The sequence below is a fragment of the Pongo pygmaeus genome, chromosome 5 (assembly GCF_028885625.2).
Source record: "Pongo pygmaeus isolate AG05252 chromosome 5, NHGRI_mPonPyg2-v2.0_pri, whole genome shotgun sequence".
Classification (NCBI taxonomy): domain Eukaryota; kingdom Metazoa; phylum Chordata; class Mammalia; order Primates; family Hominidae; genus Pongo; species Pongo pygmaeus.
Genome location: NC_072378.2, coordinates 71,964,292 through 71,981,199, shown reverse-complemented (window position 1 = coordinate 71,981,199; position 16,908 = coordinate 71,964,292). Strand labels below are relative to the sequence as shown.

Sequence of the window (16,908 nt, the reverse complement as noted above, 5' to 3'; positions counted from 1 at the left end):
GGCTACTGAAGCATGGCCCAACCAAATTGGTAGCCTGAACTACTGTATAGGAGTCCACACGACTGGCACAAATATGATGACTACATAGTTTTCTTTCCTATTATGCTTCCTGTCCTACCTTTGAAAGGATTGCAGGATGATCTCAGTGCACAACTAAAGTAGGACCTACGTAACCAGGGTAGCTGCTTCGTTTGGGAAGATCCTAACCCATCTCATTTTGTTTATTCCTTGATGGATCTGAAGCTAAGGGAACTTACCCGGGTTTCTTCTAGAGAAAAATACTGGAATGCAAATTTGAATGTTAGAGCTTGTTAAAACTGTTTCCCCAAAACAAACTGTAATTTATTCTATGTCAAGGACTAGATGAGTAAGAGTAGGTGGTCCTTGGGTTCAGGATCCTATCGTGAAGGTTCTAAGTGAGTTCCCAAATGTCATTTGGATTGCCAATCAATTTCTCTGCCTTTTCCATTTGACATACCAAAACAGGACTATAGGATTTTATCATCAGGCATGATAAATTTAAAACTAGTTTAATCTCACTTGGCGATTCTTTAACCTGACTGCTGATCTAGGTCTGAAATCCATTTGAAGTATGCAGTCTTTAAAAGATGGATAAAAAGCACCTTAGAGATTGCAATGAACACACATTTCTAACACTTTTTGACCTTAGCTGCACTGGGAAGTACCACTCTTAGTTGAAGAAAAAAGCCATTTTCCACATGACTGGAGAAAGTTGAACAAATGGAAGAAGTGTTTCCAAAGTGTTCCAATAACACAATATGCACTGGGCACTCACTCATTCAATATTTGAGTGTCCACTCTATATTGTGTTCTTGGAAGGCTAGGTATAATATTTTCCTTTCATGTAATAGAATTAAGAGAACAATATTAGAAGCTTAAAGTGTATACTGAAAATAAACAGACACTTCATTTTGTTAAAAAAAAACACAACTTTTTGGTTTATATTATTATTCTTAACCCATTTAGGGAGAAAAAAATAACATCTCCAAACAAAGTATTATCAAACAGCATTGGATTCTTTCTTATTTTTTTAAAATACTTTGGAGCAAATTAAACCTACTCAGAATGTTTTATTAACTAGAACACTTAGTTTAACTAGTTTAATTACTACTGTTTAGAAATTACTATGATCAGTGGGAACTCCTGTGTTTGGTCTCACTGTGGGAACGCCCTGAGCAGAACGCCCACTTGCACAGGCAGCTGAATGCCAAGCTCCAAAGTTTCCCAAGGGGTCAAGAGAACTGGCAATCAGCAGTTCTGTACATGGTGATCCTGGAGTTTACCTTGTAAATCCCTTCAAAAGGAGCAATAGCTAATGCCACTGTAGAAAGGCCAAACTTTGCTTTTATCCTAAGTCAATTCAGAGAGATGGTTTTTGAGGCTCAGTAAACAGTAAATGAATATCCTTCTAGATGAAAATTTCTTGAGGGAATATGCTATGTCTTATTTATGTTAAGCCCTGTAGTTCCTACTCTAGGGCCTTACACTTAGCAAGAGGTCAGGTTATTAAACAAACATTGAAGAATTATATCCTAATTTTACAAACCAGAAAGCTGAGAAATGTAGCCAATGACTCAAAACATGGGGAGAAGAATCTAAATTCTCAACTCCATCCAATCCTCCTAGATTCATTCAGGTGTGAGAGAAAACAGGTTTAGAGAAATAGAAGCCTTAAACTTGTTTTTCATTCTAGAAAAGGTTATGAGAATTGCTTTCACGAGGTCTATGCTTTGGAAAAATTTTCAACCAGAAAAAAATGCAGGTGGTTTTCTATCTCCTATGTACTCCTATGATACATTTGCATTTTGAGACCATGCTTTAACCTCTCAATAAAACAGAAAAAGTACAGCTCTGTGATGCCAGATTATAGATCTATTCTTGGCTCACTGAGTAAAGAAACTCCTAATGATTATAACAGCCACTGGGGTAAATATTTTTAACTGATATTTAACTATGTTACAAATATATTTGGACTTCTTTATTGTGCATTTTTATATAATAATTCTACATGGCATAAAAACTAATTTCTAATTTATTTCTTAACTATATACTTCCAAAGTATACAGTCAACTTTCAAAGTAGTCAACTTCCAAAACGGAAGGTATAAACTTTTAAAATTATTCACTGAATATCTGACTATTCCCAAATTTCAGAAATAATATATAGATGTTAGAAAACTTCAGCGATTTTAAGGCTTCACTCCTTATCTTCTAAGAAATTTGAGCATAACTAAAACCCCTAGAAAAATAGGGTTCTCCCCTTATACTTCTAAAATCCACATTTTCTAGAAGTCTCTATTAATTACCATAGAGCAATATGTAAATTAGGTACCCAGTCTACTTAGGCAGTACACTCTTAGAGCATGTAATTAGAAATTCAAGCCTCTCTTAAGAACAGACAGCTTTCAGAGGAAGAGAAAGTAACATTTTGTATAAAGAAATGGGGAGAAACACCATTCCAGAAAGGTAGAAGCACAGAGAGAAAGAAAAAAAAAAAAACTAGGAGCAATTTAACTGGAGGAAAAATACAATTAGACCAAGGGGAAAGGAAAAGTAAGAAACATCCAGGGAAAATGTAAATGTGGGAGGGGAGAGAGAATAGCATGGAAGTTGAATGAAATATATTCACACTAGTGTAAAGAAAATGAGTATTTATTATTTTAAAGAGAAGAAAAAAATCAAAAAATCAGTTTGGAGTAAACATGTTCTATATTCAGCCATTATGAGACTTAAATGAAGCAATGATGCTATTTTGTAGTGAATCTTAGGTATTCCATGATGACTGTATAAATTGGGAATTTAATGTTTATAGGAAATTACATTAAGAAATTATTATTCAGGGCCAAGCACAGCAGCTCATGCCTATAATCCCAGCACTTTGTGAGGCCAAGGCGGGAGGATTGCTTGAGCCCAGGAGTTCAAAACCAGCCTGAGCAACATAGTGAGACCCTGTCTCTACAAATCATAAAAAAAAAATTAGCTGGGCATGGTGATCTGTGCCTGTGGTCTCAGCTACTCAAGAGGCTGAGATGGGAGAATTGCTTGAGCGTGGATGATGGAGGCTGCAGTGAGCTGTGACTGTACCACTGCACTCCAGCCTGGGTGACAGAGACTCTGTCTCAAAAAAAAAAAAAAAAAAAAAAAAGAGTGAGGGGAACAAATTATTATTCAGATAATCAATACAAGTTGCTATGCAATACAAACTAGTAGAATTTAAGGAAATTCCTGTTTGGAAAAATAAAGTTAAACATTCAAATAGTTCCACTGGTGGTAATAAGCTAGGTGAATTTTGATTAAAAATAAAGAATGAAGGTCGGGCGCAGTGGCTCACGCCTGTAATCCGAGCACTTTGGGAGGCCGAGGCAGGTGGATCACCTGAGGTCAGGAGTTCGAGACCAGCCTGGTCAAGACGACAAAACCCCATCTCTACTAAAAATACAAAAACATTAGCCAGGCATGGTGGTGGGAGCCTCTAATCCCAGCTACTCGGGAGGCTGAGGCAGGAGAATTGCTTGAACCTGGGAGGCGGAGGTTGCAGTGAGCCGAAATCGCACCACTGCACTCCAGCCTGGGCAACAGAGTGACACTCTGTCTCAAAAACAAACAAACAAACAAAAGCAAACAAACAAACAAAACCAAAAGAATGAAAACCTGGGCATAATGCCCTATATAGGATACAAAAGAAAGAGGGTACTTTGGTTTCTTTACATACACAAACTATTTATAAAGAATTAGATAAAAACCAAATTAGAATACAATGTAATAATGTAATTAAGGAATAAAGTACATAGTCCAAATAATAAAGGCTATGGGAGGTGCATAATGGTAAGAAAATAAGCTAGCACCGTCAGAAAAATATTTAAAGAAAAATTAGAACTTAAGCTGGTTAGAATGTGAAGGCAGAGAAACAAACATGCTTGATACAAAGTTAAAAGTAATTCCTTGATACTACGTAATAAGGCATTTTAACTATAATTCATTTATTCAACAAACATTTATTGTGCACACACTATATTGCTGAGAGCTATACTAGACCCCAAAGTAGTTTTTATAATTACTCTACCCATCTGATATGAGGAGCCCTGGGCCCACACATACCATCCACAATCAAGATTATAGCGGCCTAAGCTCTTTAGTTTAATTAGGTCCCACTTGTCAGTTCTTGGTTTTGCTTCAGTTGCTTTTGGGGACTTAGTCAAAAATTCTTTGCCAAGGCTGATGTTGAGAAAACTATTTCTTAGGTTTTCTTCCAGGATTTTTCTAGTTTGAGGTCTTATATTTAAATCTTTAATCCATCTTGAGATAATTTTTGTATATGGTGAAAGGCAGGGGTCCAGTTTAATTCTTCTGCATATGGCTAGCCAGTTATCCCAGCACCATTTATTGAACTGGAGAGCCCTCTCCCCATTACTCGTTTTTGTTGGCCTTGTTGAAGATCAGATCGTAAGTGTGCCACTTTATTTCTGAGTTTTCTATTCTGTTCCATTGGTCTATGTGTCTGTTTTTGTATGAGTACCACACTGTTTTGTTTGGTATAGCCTTATAGTTTGAATTCAGATAGTGATGCCTCCAGCTTTGTTCTTTTTGCTTAGGATTGCTTTGGCTATTCGGGTTCTTTTTTTGGCTCCATATGAATGTTAGAATAGTTTTATCTAATTCTGTGAAGAATGGCATTGTAGTTTGACAGGAATAACATTGAATCTGTAATTTGCTTTGGGCAGTGTGGCCATGTTAACAATATTGATTTTTCCAATCCATGAGCATGGAATGTTTCTCCATTTATTTGTGCCGTCTCTGATTTGTAAACAGACAACTTACAAAATGGGAGAAAATATTCACAATCTATGCATCTGACAAAGCTCTAATATCCAAAGTCTATGAACTTAAACAAATCAACAAGCAAAAAACAACCCTATTAAAAAGTGGGCAAAGGACATGAACAGACACTTCTCAAAAGAAGACATACGAGCGGCCCCCAAGCATACGAAAAAATGCTCATCATCACTAATTCTCAGAGAAGTTCAAATCAAAACCACAATGAGATACCATCTCATACCATCAGAATGATTATTATTAAAAAGCCAAAAAACAACAGATGCAGGTGAGACTGCAGAGAAAAGGGACCACCTATACACTGTTAGTGGGAATGTAAATTAGTTGAGTCACTATGGAAAGCAATTTGGAGATTTCTCAAATAAATTAAAACAGAACTACCATTTCACCCAGCAATCCCATTACTGGGTATATACCCAAAGGAAATAGACCATCATACCAAAAAGACACACACACTCATATGTTCATTGCCATGCTACTCACAATAGCAAAGACATGGAATCAACCTAGGTGCCCATCAATGGTGGATTGGATGAAAAAAAAAATGGTACATATACACCATAGCATTCTATGCAGCCATAAAAAAGAATGAAATCATGTCCTTTGCCGCAACATGGATGTAGCTGGAAGCCATAATCCTAAGTGAATTAATGTAAGAAAAGAAAACCAAGTACCACATGTTCTCACTTAGAAGTGTGAGATAAATACTAAGCACATACAGATGTAAACATGGGAACAATAGACACTTGGGACTACTAGAAGCGGGAGGAAGAGAAGAGCCATGGGTTGAAAAACTAACTATTGGGTACTATGCTCACTACCTGGATGCAATATACCCATGTAACAAACCTGCACAAGTACCCCTGTCTCTAAAATAATAGTTGATTTTTTTAAAAAAAGAAAAAAACCTGGCCGGGCGCGGTGGCTCACGCCTGTAATCCCAACACTTCGGGAGGCTGAGGCGGGCGGATCACGAGGTCAGGAAATGGAGACCATCCTGGCTAACACGGTGAAACCCCGTCTCTACTAAAAATACAAAAACAAAATTAGCCAGGGGTGGTCGCGGGCGCCTGTAGTCCCTGCTACTTGGGAGGCTGAGGCGGGAGAATGGTGTGAACCCAGGAAGCGGAGCTTGCAGTGAGTCGGGATCGCGCCACTGAAATCCAGCCTGGGCGATGGAGTGAGACTCCATCTCAACAAAAAAAAAAAAAAAAAAAGAAAGAAAGAAAGAAAAAATCTAAAACTCTAACAGGCAAAGTAACGGAAATAAAATATAGTGGATAAGCAGATAAGCATGTGTGGCTCTCGGCCAACCTGCCTTGGTTCAAAGCCCTGTTCTGCCATTAACTCAGTAGCTGACTTTGGACAGGTTACTAAACCTCCCCCTACTTTGGTATTCTGGTTTGCTGAAAGGAAGGTGATAACACTAATATTACTTATTAGGGTTATTCTGAGGAAAAAAAGAATTAATGTGCATAAAGCATTTAGAACAATGTCCAGCACAGAATCATTAAAATGATTATTTGTGATAAAAAAACTTCTTCTTTATAACTTTATTCTCTCCTGATTTTCCTTTTAGCCTTGTATTTCCTTGTAGCTAGTGTCCAATCTCCCTTTTATTCTTGCCAAACTAAGTGAACATATGGCCTAAATATGCTGTTTCCTCTCCTCACTTCTGATTCATTTCTCAGCTAACAGCAATCTGCCTCTGCCCTCACTGCTTCACTGAAGGTTAACACTGATGAGTTTATAAAATCACTGAAGAATAAATACCACATTGCCAGATCCAAAGGTAATTTCTGATGGGTCTTTATCTTACTAAACCACTCTCTACATTTCAGAGTTGGTTACTTTTATTTTTTTTGAAACTCTTTCAATACCCTTTGTTTCCACAACCCTGACCATCTTTTTGTCTAGTGTTTCCTTATAGCCTCCTGTCTACTCCATTTCATTCCTTGTTTCCTTTGCTTATCAATTAAATGTTGGTATTCTCTAGATTTCCATCCTTGACCTCCTACCCTTTATCTTTATTTGCCTTCCTCGTGATTTTAACTCCTGTCTGTATTTTACATCTTTTAAATAATCATCCAAGAGCTGCTGTATATTTATAGTTGGAATTCCCACAGGCACCAAAAGCTCAGCATTTCCAAAGCTAAACTCATTTTATCACCCCTGCAATTCGCCAACCTGTTGTTCCACCTCTACTGATTTCAGTCAATAGCACCACTATTTATCCAAGCACCCAATCCAATAATCTGGAAATAACAAATCTGTATCTCTTAATCTTCCACATTCAATCATTCACTAATACATTTCAACTCTATTGTCACACCCTTCCCCCATCCTTCCTACCACTGCCCCAGTCTAAGTCCCAATTATCTCTTGCTTCAGTTGGAACAACAGTTTTAAAATGTATCCTCTACCTCCAGTTTTGTCTCCCTCAAGCCATCACTGATAGAGCTAGTAGAATCACCAGTCTAAAATGGAAATCCAATGACATTATTATTTGCCTAAATCCTATCTTCCTCAAACATTGCCCATCACATAGAGAATAAAATCCTAGACCTTTATCATATAAATACAGCCTTCTACCACATTGTCTCTATTTTTCCCTCTAGTTTCAGTGACAGCCACCATGCTAATTGTTAATATGTATATATTAAACATTATGTACACATATACTATACATATAACACCTTGAAGTAATATTTTATTCCTATTTTATAGATTAAGAAACTGGTACTGATATTTTATAGATTAAGAAACTGGTACCTGTATAGGAAAAGTAAAGTTGATCATTAAATCTAAATCTGTCATATTCTCCAATGGATTTCTTTGAGGTCAGGTCCACATCGTTCCTTTCTTTGAACCACCAGCATCTAGCACATTACCTGGCATTCATAATGGCTGTTAAGCAAATGTTAAACTAAACTGACTGTTCAAAAAGAGAAATGATGGATTATAACATTATAATTAGATTATCCAGCCACTGACTGAAGAAGGAATAGGGATTCTAGAATTACCTCACAGGTACAATAAATGAGAACAATGACCACTATGACTGAGTTTGTAAAAAGTGTATATCTCTTCATCATGTAAAAATTTAATTATCTTTCAAATTATGAGATAAGCTCTATATTATCAAGAGTAAATTTAATGTTCTTTTTATTTCTAAACTGCATTTTATTCAAGTGTTTTTTACTTTTAGAGGATCAAAACAAAGGGAAATAGACATATTTACACTAACACAAATTCTCTGCTAAAAGATAACAGTATGTATGTGCACATGTTGCATGTGTATTTGTATGAGTATGAAATATATATGCACAATACACAAATGTATATGATGAAAAACTTCAAGCTATTTTTAAGTTTAGAAATTGATGACTTTAATAACATTTAGGAAGCTCATTCTTCAGACACACTGATTGCAAAGGATTAAAAGATCACCTGAAACTCTGAGACCATCAAAGAATTTTTTTAATTATGAAAAAAAGTGCAGATGTGTGGCCAATCTTTCTCCCAGGTTGCAATCAAATAAAACTTCAAATAACGCACTCATAAATGGCTGAAGAAAAAGGAAATTAAAATGAAAACACATACATATTAAACATAACTGTGAGCTGTGACTGTTCAACAATTGGGCTTCAAGTAGTTTCACACCATTGGGCTAGGATAAAACATGCTCTGCTGGCATTTTCATCTGCCAAAATAGCCATTTGCAATTAAAAATTAAAACTGGCACTACTTCTTTGCAAGCAATTTTCAGAATGCTGCTGGCTATCTTTCTTGTTTATAGTGTTTTTTTGTATCAGTCCTTCATTTCATTTTGAAATACCCTTTTCATTTTTTTTCCTTTTAGGCTATCATATTCCCAGTACTAATATTGTAATACTTTTCAACATTTCTAATTGTAATATGGTCTTCAAGTACAATAGCATTGTTTAGATTTCTAAAGACTGATTAGAAGAGGATGAAACATTTTATATATCAGCACAGTATAAAGCAGTATAACTTCTACAAGGCCTCTGTAGACTTGAGAGAAATCAGTGATTTTTTAAAGGAATGCAGGAGCAAAAAGAATATGTAAACATCAGTCTCTATAGACATAAACTTAATTCAGAATAGAATATATATGTAAGTAGTAAAGTAATTCATTAGGTCTAAGTGAGTCTGACACATAGAATGGCCAACAGAGTAAAATTCCATCTGCCACAAGGGAACTAATAGTGTATTTTGGAGATCTGGGGTGTCAGTAAATGAATCAGTGTGTATGGAGCATCTTTTATGTGACAGGCAGTGTTCTGGGTGCTGGTGATATAATAATGAATAAGACAGAAACCCCTGCCTTTAAAGAACTGGGTGTCAGGGGAGAGGCAAGCAATAAACAGATCCTCCTCCAAGCAGAGGAGGAGTGATGTGTTCTGTTAAGTCTTTAGGAAGATCACTTTGGGCCAGGTGTGGTGGCTCATGCCTGTAATCCCAGCACTTTGGGAGGCTGAGGTGGGCAGATCACTTGAGGTCAGGAGAATGAGACTAGCCTGGCCAACATAGTGAAACCCCATCTCTACTAAAAATACAAAAACAATTAGCCAGGTATGACGGCGCACGTCTGTAATCCCAGCTACTCAGGAGGCTGAGGCAGCAAAATCGCTTGAACTTGGTAAGCTGAGGTTGGAGTGAGCTGAGATCGCACCACTGCACTCCAGCTTGGGCAATGGAGTGAGGCTCCATCTCAAACAAACAAGAAGAAAGAAAGATAACTTTGGCTACTATGTAGCACAGAGACCTTGGGGATTTAGGAATTAAGTTAAAGCAACTAGTTAAGAGGCAACCCTCAAGCTAAGAGAAGAGGAAAGGAAATGATAAAAAGATCAGATTGCTTCTTATTCCAAATACTCTTTCTCTTTTATGATAGCATTTTAGACTCTCTACAGTATCCTCCACCATCTCGGATCACAGACACGATTGTGCCCATATCACAGATGAAGATTTGGAGACCCAGAAGTGTGAAATGACTTACAGAATTAATTAGTGGCAAAGCTACAAGCAAAGCACTAATCTCCTACTTCTAGTCCCACATCTTTTTTCTTTTAAATGAATCGTCAGTATCTTACTTCTAAGAAAACTAAAAAGACTTGGTAGTTCTTTCAGCTTTGGCTCACCCTGAAGCTCCTCTGTGGAAGGCTTATAAGGAAAATTATTTACTTACTCAATTAAGCAAGCATTTATGGAGGGTCTACTAGACACAAGGCACCTTGTTAGGCACTTAATATTTAGAAATAAGTAGAAATTTCACTGTATGGAATCTCGCTCTCATGTGGGAGAGACAGACCAAGTAGCCCACGATGACAGTACAATGGGGGAAGCACCATTATAATGACATTGGTAGAGTGCCATGGAACCTGAAACAAGGGGCACCTAACTCATCCTGGCAGAGGGAAGGGAACTGTTTGGAAATATACCCAAGAGGAAGTGATCTTTGAACATACTTTGAAGAAACATTAGGAGTTTAATAGCAAGGGTGCAAGATGTGGGGAGAATCCAAGAAAACAGCATGAGCAAACACAGGGTGGTGAGACACAGGGTGGAGCAGTGCAGTAAGGGTGGGGCTTAGAGTGCCTATTAGAGGGGAGTAGCTATACAGTAGTCTATGCCCTGAGGGTCTTGTGTGAACTCTTCCAAGGAATCTGGAGTCTAACCTACACTACTGTGTCCATTTTCCCAAGTCTTAACCACTCCTCAGTCCACTTGAATCATATTTATGACCCTTAGCACTCCACTGAAGCTGCAGCAGCAAAGGCCACCAGTGGCCTCCTTCATAAGAAATCCAATGAAATCTTACCTAACTTTTCTAGTCCTTTCTGCAGCATTGGAAACTGCTGGCCATAACCTTTTTTCCATATGCATCTTCCTTTGCTTTCATGAAAATAAGATCTCCCAGATTTTCCCTTGGCCTTTGGGTTGCTGTAAAGCTTTTCCCAGGTTCTTCCATTGGCTCTCTTACTTTTTCATCCACTGCTTGGTGTTGGTGTTCCCCAGTCTCTGGCTTCCACTATGCCCTCACTCACTCTATATATTCTTTGGACTATCTCATTTTTTCTACTCATTGCTTTAACTACCGCAAAACTGACATAGGCTTTCAAAGCTAAATATCTGGTTATATATTTAGATTAAACTCCAGATTTGTAAATGATTCCATTCATTCAAAAATATTTTATTGAGTGTTATCTATGTGCCAGAAACAGTTCTGGTTGCTGATCTAACATGGTTGGAAATAGACTGTGCCTTGTTCACTGCTATGTTCCCACCACTTAAAATCTCCACCTGAATGACTCAAAAACATCTAAAGCCCAACATGTTCAAATCCAAACCCATTATATTCGCCAGAATATGTGCCCTTCACTCTTTGTCCCATATATTAGTGAATGGCACTTCCATTCCTCAAATCAACCAAGTCAGAATCATCTTCCTCATACCACATGTCAGACTGGTGAAAACAATCTGCAAATTTTATCTCCTTAACATTTCTTTGGTTAAACTCCTCCTTCTCAACCCCACAGTTACTGCCTTAGTTCCTTAGGCAATCATCTCTCACCTTTCTAGTATGATCCACAGCATATAGTCGATAGTCAACAGACATTTACAGAATAAGTTTATGAATAAATGAATGCAACAATGAATGGAAAATTTGCACAATTGGTATCATCTCCTTATAGGCCATATTGACTCCATTTTGCACTCCAATTTATTTGCTGAACTAATGAAAGGCAGATCTTTCCAAAATTTATATCTGATTATGTCATTCCCCTGATTATCACCATTCAATGACCACTACTGCCTACAGGATAAATACCAGATTCTATGGTCAGCATCTGAAGCTATCCAAGAGATTGGTGACTTGCCTTTTGCTCTATCACCATTTCTTGTGGCTTTCCTCACCCTGAAAATACTTAACAGTACCTAGAATTACTGCGCTGATTCACAACTCCATATCTTTACTCAAGCTGTTTTCTCTGTCAAGATTGTTCATTCCCTCCTGCTGTGCCCACCTGAAAATTAACTACTCATTTGTGGAAACTCAGCTTACATCTCAATTCCCCTTTGAAGCCTGTGCTGACTTTTCTGCCCAGGCTTCACTTCTTTTTCTTTTCTCATGTCACTTTGTAACCTCTCTCTCTAAGCACACCAATAACATTGTTTCACACTTGTTCACAGGCTTGTAGTAGTCCCTTGCTGGCGTCTTTTCCTTCCTCCAGAGTGGAGGCCTTTGCCTTGTTAATTTGAGAATTAGCACATATTACACACTCCAATAATTGTAGATGGATAAATAGATGAAGGAGTAGATGATGAGAGTCATGGAAATATTTTAGGCAAGGGGATGATATGGTAAGATTTGCATTTAACGAACAATACTATGATGTTAGAGCAGAGAGAAGGCTGAGAACAGAAACCAGATAATCAGGCAGGAGAATATTACAAATCATCTAATGGAGAGGTAAGAAACAGAATGGAATAGAAGTGGTAAAGAAGAAAAGGGAATGTATTTGAAAAATACCTATAAAGTAAACAAACAGTATTTAATGACCTTTTGTCTGACCAGAGGGAGTAAGTATGATAAAAAGGATGACTTCAGAGCTCCTAGCTTGGGTGACTTCTTGTCTCCTTGTTTAATATCTATAAATTCACATCCATAGCATTAAGTCAGGCAAAGATACATTAGGCAAAGTGATCAATTACATGTATCTGCAACACCATTTCCCATGTAACTTCTCAGAACCACATTTGCTGCATCAATGCAAATTTATATACAAAGCCCCATCCTGTGTTCTCTACTACCGTCATTATTCTTCAAAATTTTCCTTAAATGAGGAGGAATTAAAAAGGGACAAACAACATTCAAGGAAATGAGTCACCTCATGTTTGAATAGCACACTAATAAAATGAAGAAAAGTTGAAGATAGGAAATATGGCTGTCAGGTAAATCCTAAAGAATAGTAAGGGCAAGGATCTCCTAATCTCCACTAATTTATAAAGTTTAAGGGAAAATATTTGAAGTAGATCATCCCTTGCTCTGTCCAGCCATCCTATCAATAGGCTAAGATATGTACTCTTGAAAAGACATTTTATAACCCTAAAATACCATTATAATAATTATTTTTGCATAAATAATAGAAATTTATATTTACCTCAAGCATAACTTTAAACATGCTTTTCTTGTTTCTTGGCAGTGAAAACACTGGTCGACCAAGTAAATTCACCCCGAAGTACCTCATTAATCACAGTGCACTTGTTCTTGGCAAGAACTTTAATATGCTACAAATACTGTTATTAAAATAAGATTTGGGGATTCCCAGGCTGGCAGGGAATTAGTTAGTTACACCTCTCTCAAAATTATTTTATTGGGGTCTAGTTAAACTTACAGCATAAAGCAACTTCGATAAATGAATGTAATGTGTAAAGTCTGGCTATTCTAAAGCTCATTTAAAATCACAAGCAGCAACTTCCAAAGATGGCCTCTTTCCTCAGGGTCTGCTTAGTTGTGCACAATCCTCCCAGAAGATGATCCTATCCATTCCCTCTTTGTGCTAATGTGGATATAGCACCCCTATCTAATTGCTGAGGCATTGCAGTTTCAGACTCTAAAATGTATAATGCAAAACTTCACATTTGCTACATCTATTAAGTACACAATTTATTTCCTGTCTACTACTAAAGATACTGCTAGACTGATAAAGCTTGGTAGATAGAGAAGTATCCAACCTTGAACCTTTGGAAAAATCATTTATCAATGTTTTAAAATTCTGTAAGCCCATACAAACCTGTTAACACCAACACATGGAAAAGAAAATGTTGCGTTGCAAGTTCTCATTCATGTTCAAGAACAAGTTAGGAGATGCAAAGTATGCGCACCAACCAACGCTTTCTTTAACTCTCTCTGAATATACAATGCATAATATAAAAAAAGAAAGGCTAGAAATGTTTTGAGCATACTGTTGTAAAGAAAAAAACCATAACCTATACAGTATATATATTTGCTACCAAATTGAGCATCTTAATTGCTAAATTATTTCAGTATATTCTGACAGGTCAAAATAATTTACCAGGCTTATTAAGTAATATGTTTAATTATATATCAGGTCAGAGGAGATTAACATGAAAAGTGTCAGTTGCATTTCTCTATCATTATCCTAACCACATTTAAATAAATGTGAATTTTACATAAAAGTTACACTTTTTGATGTAATAATGATGCAACACAACCGTTCTCCTTGCGTGCATTGTAAAACGGAAAGTTGGCTGGAATATTCTGCCTAATGCTACATGTTCACATCAATCTGGGACTGTAAAATTTTCCAGACACCAGAGCCCCACAGATTGTAGACTCCACCAATTTCCTGACTCTTATGTGGGTAAATTCCAGGTTCACCTAGTTACAAAACCAGCCCTTCTTCCATGTTATTTCAAAACACGTTTCTGGTGTTGATGCTAATTCTACATCCCAGGAGAGAGCTACGTATGGATGACACAACTTATTTCTAAAAGAAACCTAGTCCGTGTGCTCAAAACTTATTTTACTAGGAAACAAGGAATGTATCAGCAAGTATCTGCAACTTTCTCTACTGGTCTTCTAAGGTTGATATCTTTATATTTCATCTTAACAAAAAAGAAGCAGAAATAATAATACTAAAAAAAGAGGAAGCAAAAGAAGAAGAGGAAGAAAAAAGAATTAGACACGAGGTAACATTATAAAACAACCTTAAAATGCCCAGATAAACGTAACTCTAATAGGAGACTGAATGAATGGACTTTGTGGGAAAAACAGTAGTAAACTTTAAAGCCACTGAAAGGTTTTAAATGCCTAAGGGAAAAATAAACATTTGCTTCCAATCATTTTCTCATTAAGCATTCTCTGCTAGATGGAGAAGGCTTACTTCACACACACACACACACACACACACACTCTCTCTCTCTCTCTCTCTCTCTGTCTCTGACTCCGCGCCACAAACGGGGACTTAACCCACTGCCCGATCTCTGTCCGAGGCGACCCATTTGCGCTTCTGCTATCGCACCTCTGCCAGCGTTTCTGCGCCCCAGGTTCCCCGCTGCCTCCCCGCCCCCTGCAGCGCGGAAGCGTTGCTTCGCCTGGCCTGCTGGCCTCCTCTAGACCTTGGCCACCTTCTCCGTGGCAGGAAGGGCTACATGCACTGACAGATTTTCCGTTGGTGGTGGCTGGGTGGTGGCGAGGCGTGTTTCCGGGCGCACTTAAAACCTAGCAGCTCTCTCCAAGTAGCAGCTTCCCCTACTCCGCCCCTAGGACTGAGGACCTAGCTCTCGGTGCCCCCTCACTTCTCCCCGTCCTACCCCGCCATCACCTCCTAACCTCTCCAATATACTCTCAAGCCTCACACGGGTGCCTGTCCTCCCTTTGCATTCCCTAGCTCCCGGGCGCCCCGTTCGGTTGAAGTTTACGTATCTTGGGACCTAATTGCTCCCAATTATCCGCGCAGCCTAAGTCCCACGTCTGCCTGGCTCTCGCCCCGGGAGCCTGAAGCTACCGGGCAGTTCATTGGGTGTCCTCGGGGAAAAGGTTCAAGCTGTAGAGATGAGAGAAGTGGGGCTGGGGGAGGGGAGATGCTCCAGAAGGAAGACCACGAACACGTGCGAAGAAATAAAAGCCACCACGTGTGCACGCGCGCGGGGCCCAAGGGCGCGAGCGCGGAGCACGCCCCGGGGGGCCAGGGACAGTGGTCCCCTGGAGCGGGCATAGCAGGGGGCGCGGGTACTCACACGAAAGCGTGGTAGATGAACGCCCAGCCGCGGGGTCTCTCCAGCACGTTGTACAGGTAGTTCTGCACCCGCCGGTACTTGACGTTGCGCCGGCAGCTCTGGCTACTCGTGTAAGAGAGCGGCTTCCCCAGCAGGCTCATCCGGGCCCCCTGCTTGCCCCGGCGGCTCTCCCTCAGGCCACCGCCGCCGCCACCGAGCGTGGCCGCGCGGGTGCCCAGCAGTAGCAGGCCGTCGCCCCTGGCGGCTGCCGAGTTCAGCAGCACCCTGCCCCGGCCCGACTCCACATCCTTCATGCCGCTGCCCAAGCGCCCCCCGCCCGCCGCCGCCGCCGCTGCGCCGCTCTTCACCCAGAGCCCGGCGGCGCCGCCCTCCTCTCCTCCCGCGTGGTGGCGGGGCATGGCATCACCACGGGCACCGCGAGGGGGCCGCCAGCGCCTGCGGCGGGGGCAGCGGCCTCATGTGCGCCGGCGGGTTTCAAGGAGGAAGCCGGCGGCCGACGGGGCGCCCGCCAGCCAGAGACCTCTGAGCCGGGGGCGGGGAAGCAGGCAGCCAGCAAACCGCCCGGGCTTCGGGGCGGGAAAGGAGGGGCTGCAGAGGAGGCCAAGGAGTCCCAATTTCTAACAGCCTTTAGCTTCGAATTCTAAATCCGGACCTGTTTGGGGCGTCACTTTGAGCGGGTTTCTCTTGCTCCCTCATTCCCGCGACTACCACTCCCTCCTTCCCAAAGTGCCCCCGGGGATAGAGTGGGGGAGTGCGGGGCGCTCCGAGGCGCGCTCCCACGCGCGCACACCCAGCTCCAGGCTTCCCCTTCCCTCTCTCCACTCCCCACGCCCTGCAGCGAACCGGCCCCAGAAGCCCCTCTCCGAGGCGCGAGTTTGGTTTGGTTCTGGCGGGGGCTTTGCAGCTGTCCGGAAGGTGAAGTCAGCCTTGTGTCCAGAGGAGAAACTGGAGATGCAGGTCCCTGTGCTCTCCCGCTGCTACGTCGCTGCGCCGGATTCTGCCATCCTTCCGCAAGGGGTGAGAGCGGGAACAGCCCTGCCCTGCCCTCCAGGTATTAGCTAGCCTGGAGGCTGCAGCGCAAGGTAACGCTCCGGGAAGTGGCACTCGGGTCCCCGCACACGGGCGAGTCCTCAGCAGTTCAGTGGACAGACTCGAAGGACGCGGCTGCCAAGTCCGCGAGGCAAGGACCAGGCATCTTCCCGCGCCTCACTCCAGCCTGCGGACTGTGACTTTCCATCCCAGTATCAGACAACAAGCCCGCGAG

General features: G+C 40.6%; 1 protein-coding gene across 3 annotated transcripts in view; it reads right to left on the bottom strand.

Moving 5' to 3' along the window:
* KCNQ5 (potassium voltage-gated channel subfamily Q member 5) overlaps window positions 1-16,639 on the bottom strand; it is a 592,520-nt gene extending 575,881 nt beyond the window's left edge. Inside the window, exon 1 of one of the 3 annotated variants that reach the window (XM_054490399.2) lies at window positions 15,645-16,639. In XM_054490399.2, the coding sequence (XP_054346374.1) occupies window positions 15,645-16,042 (398 nt within the window). In that variant the 5' untranslated portion in view covers window positions 16,043-16,639. The remainder of the gene's footprint in view (window positions 1-15,644) is intronic. The other 2 variants (XM_054490397.2, XM_054490398.2) reach the window with 2 other exon arrangements.
* Between the last annotated feature and the right edge of the window lie 269 nt (window positions 16,640-16,908).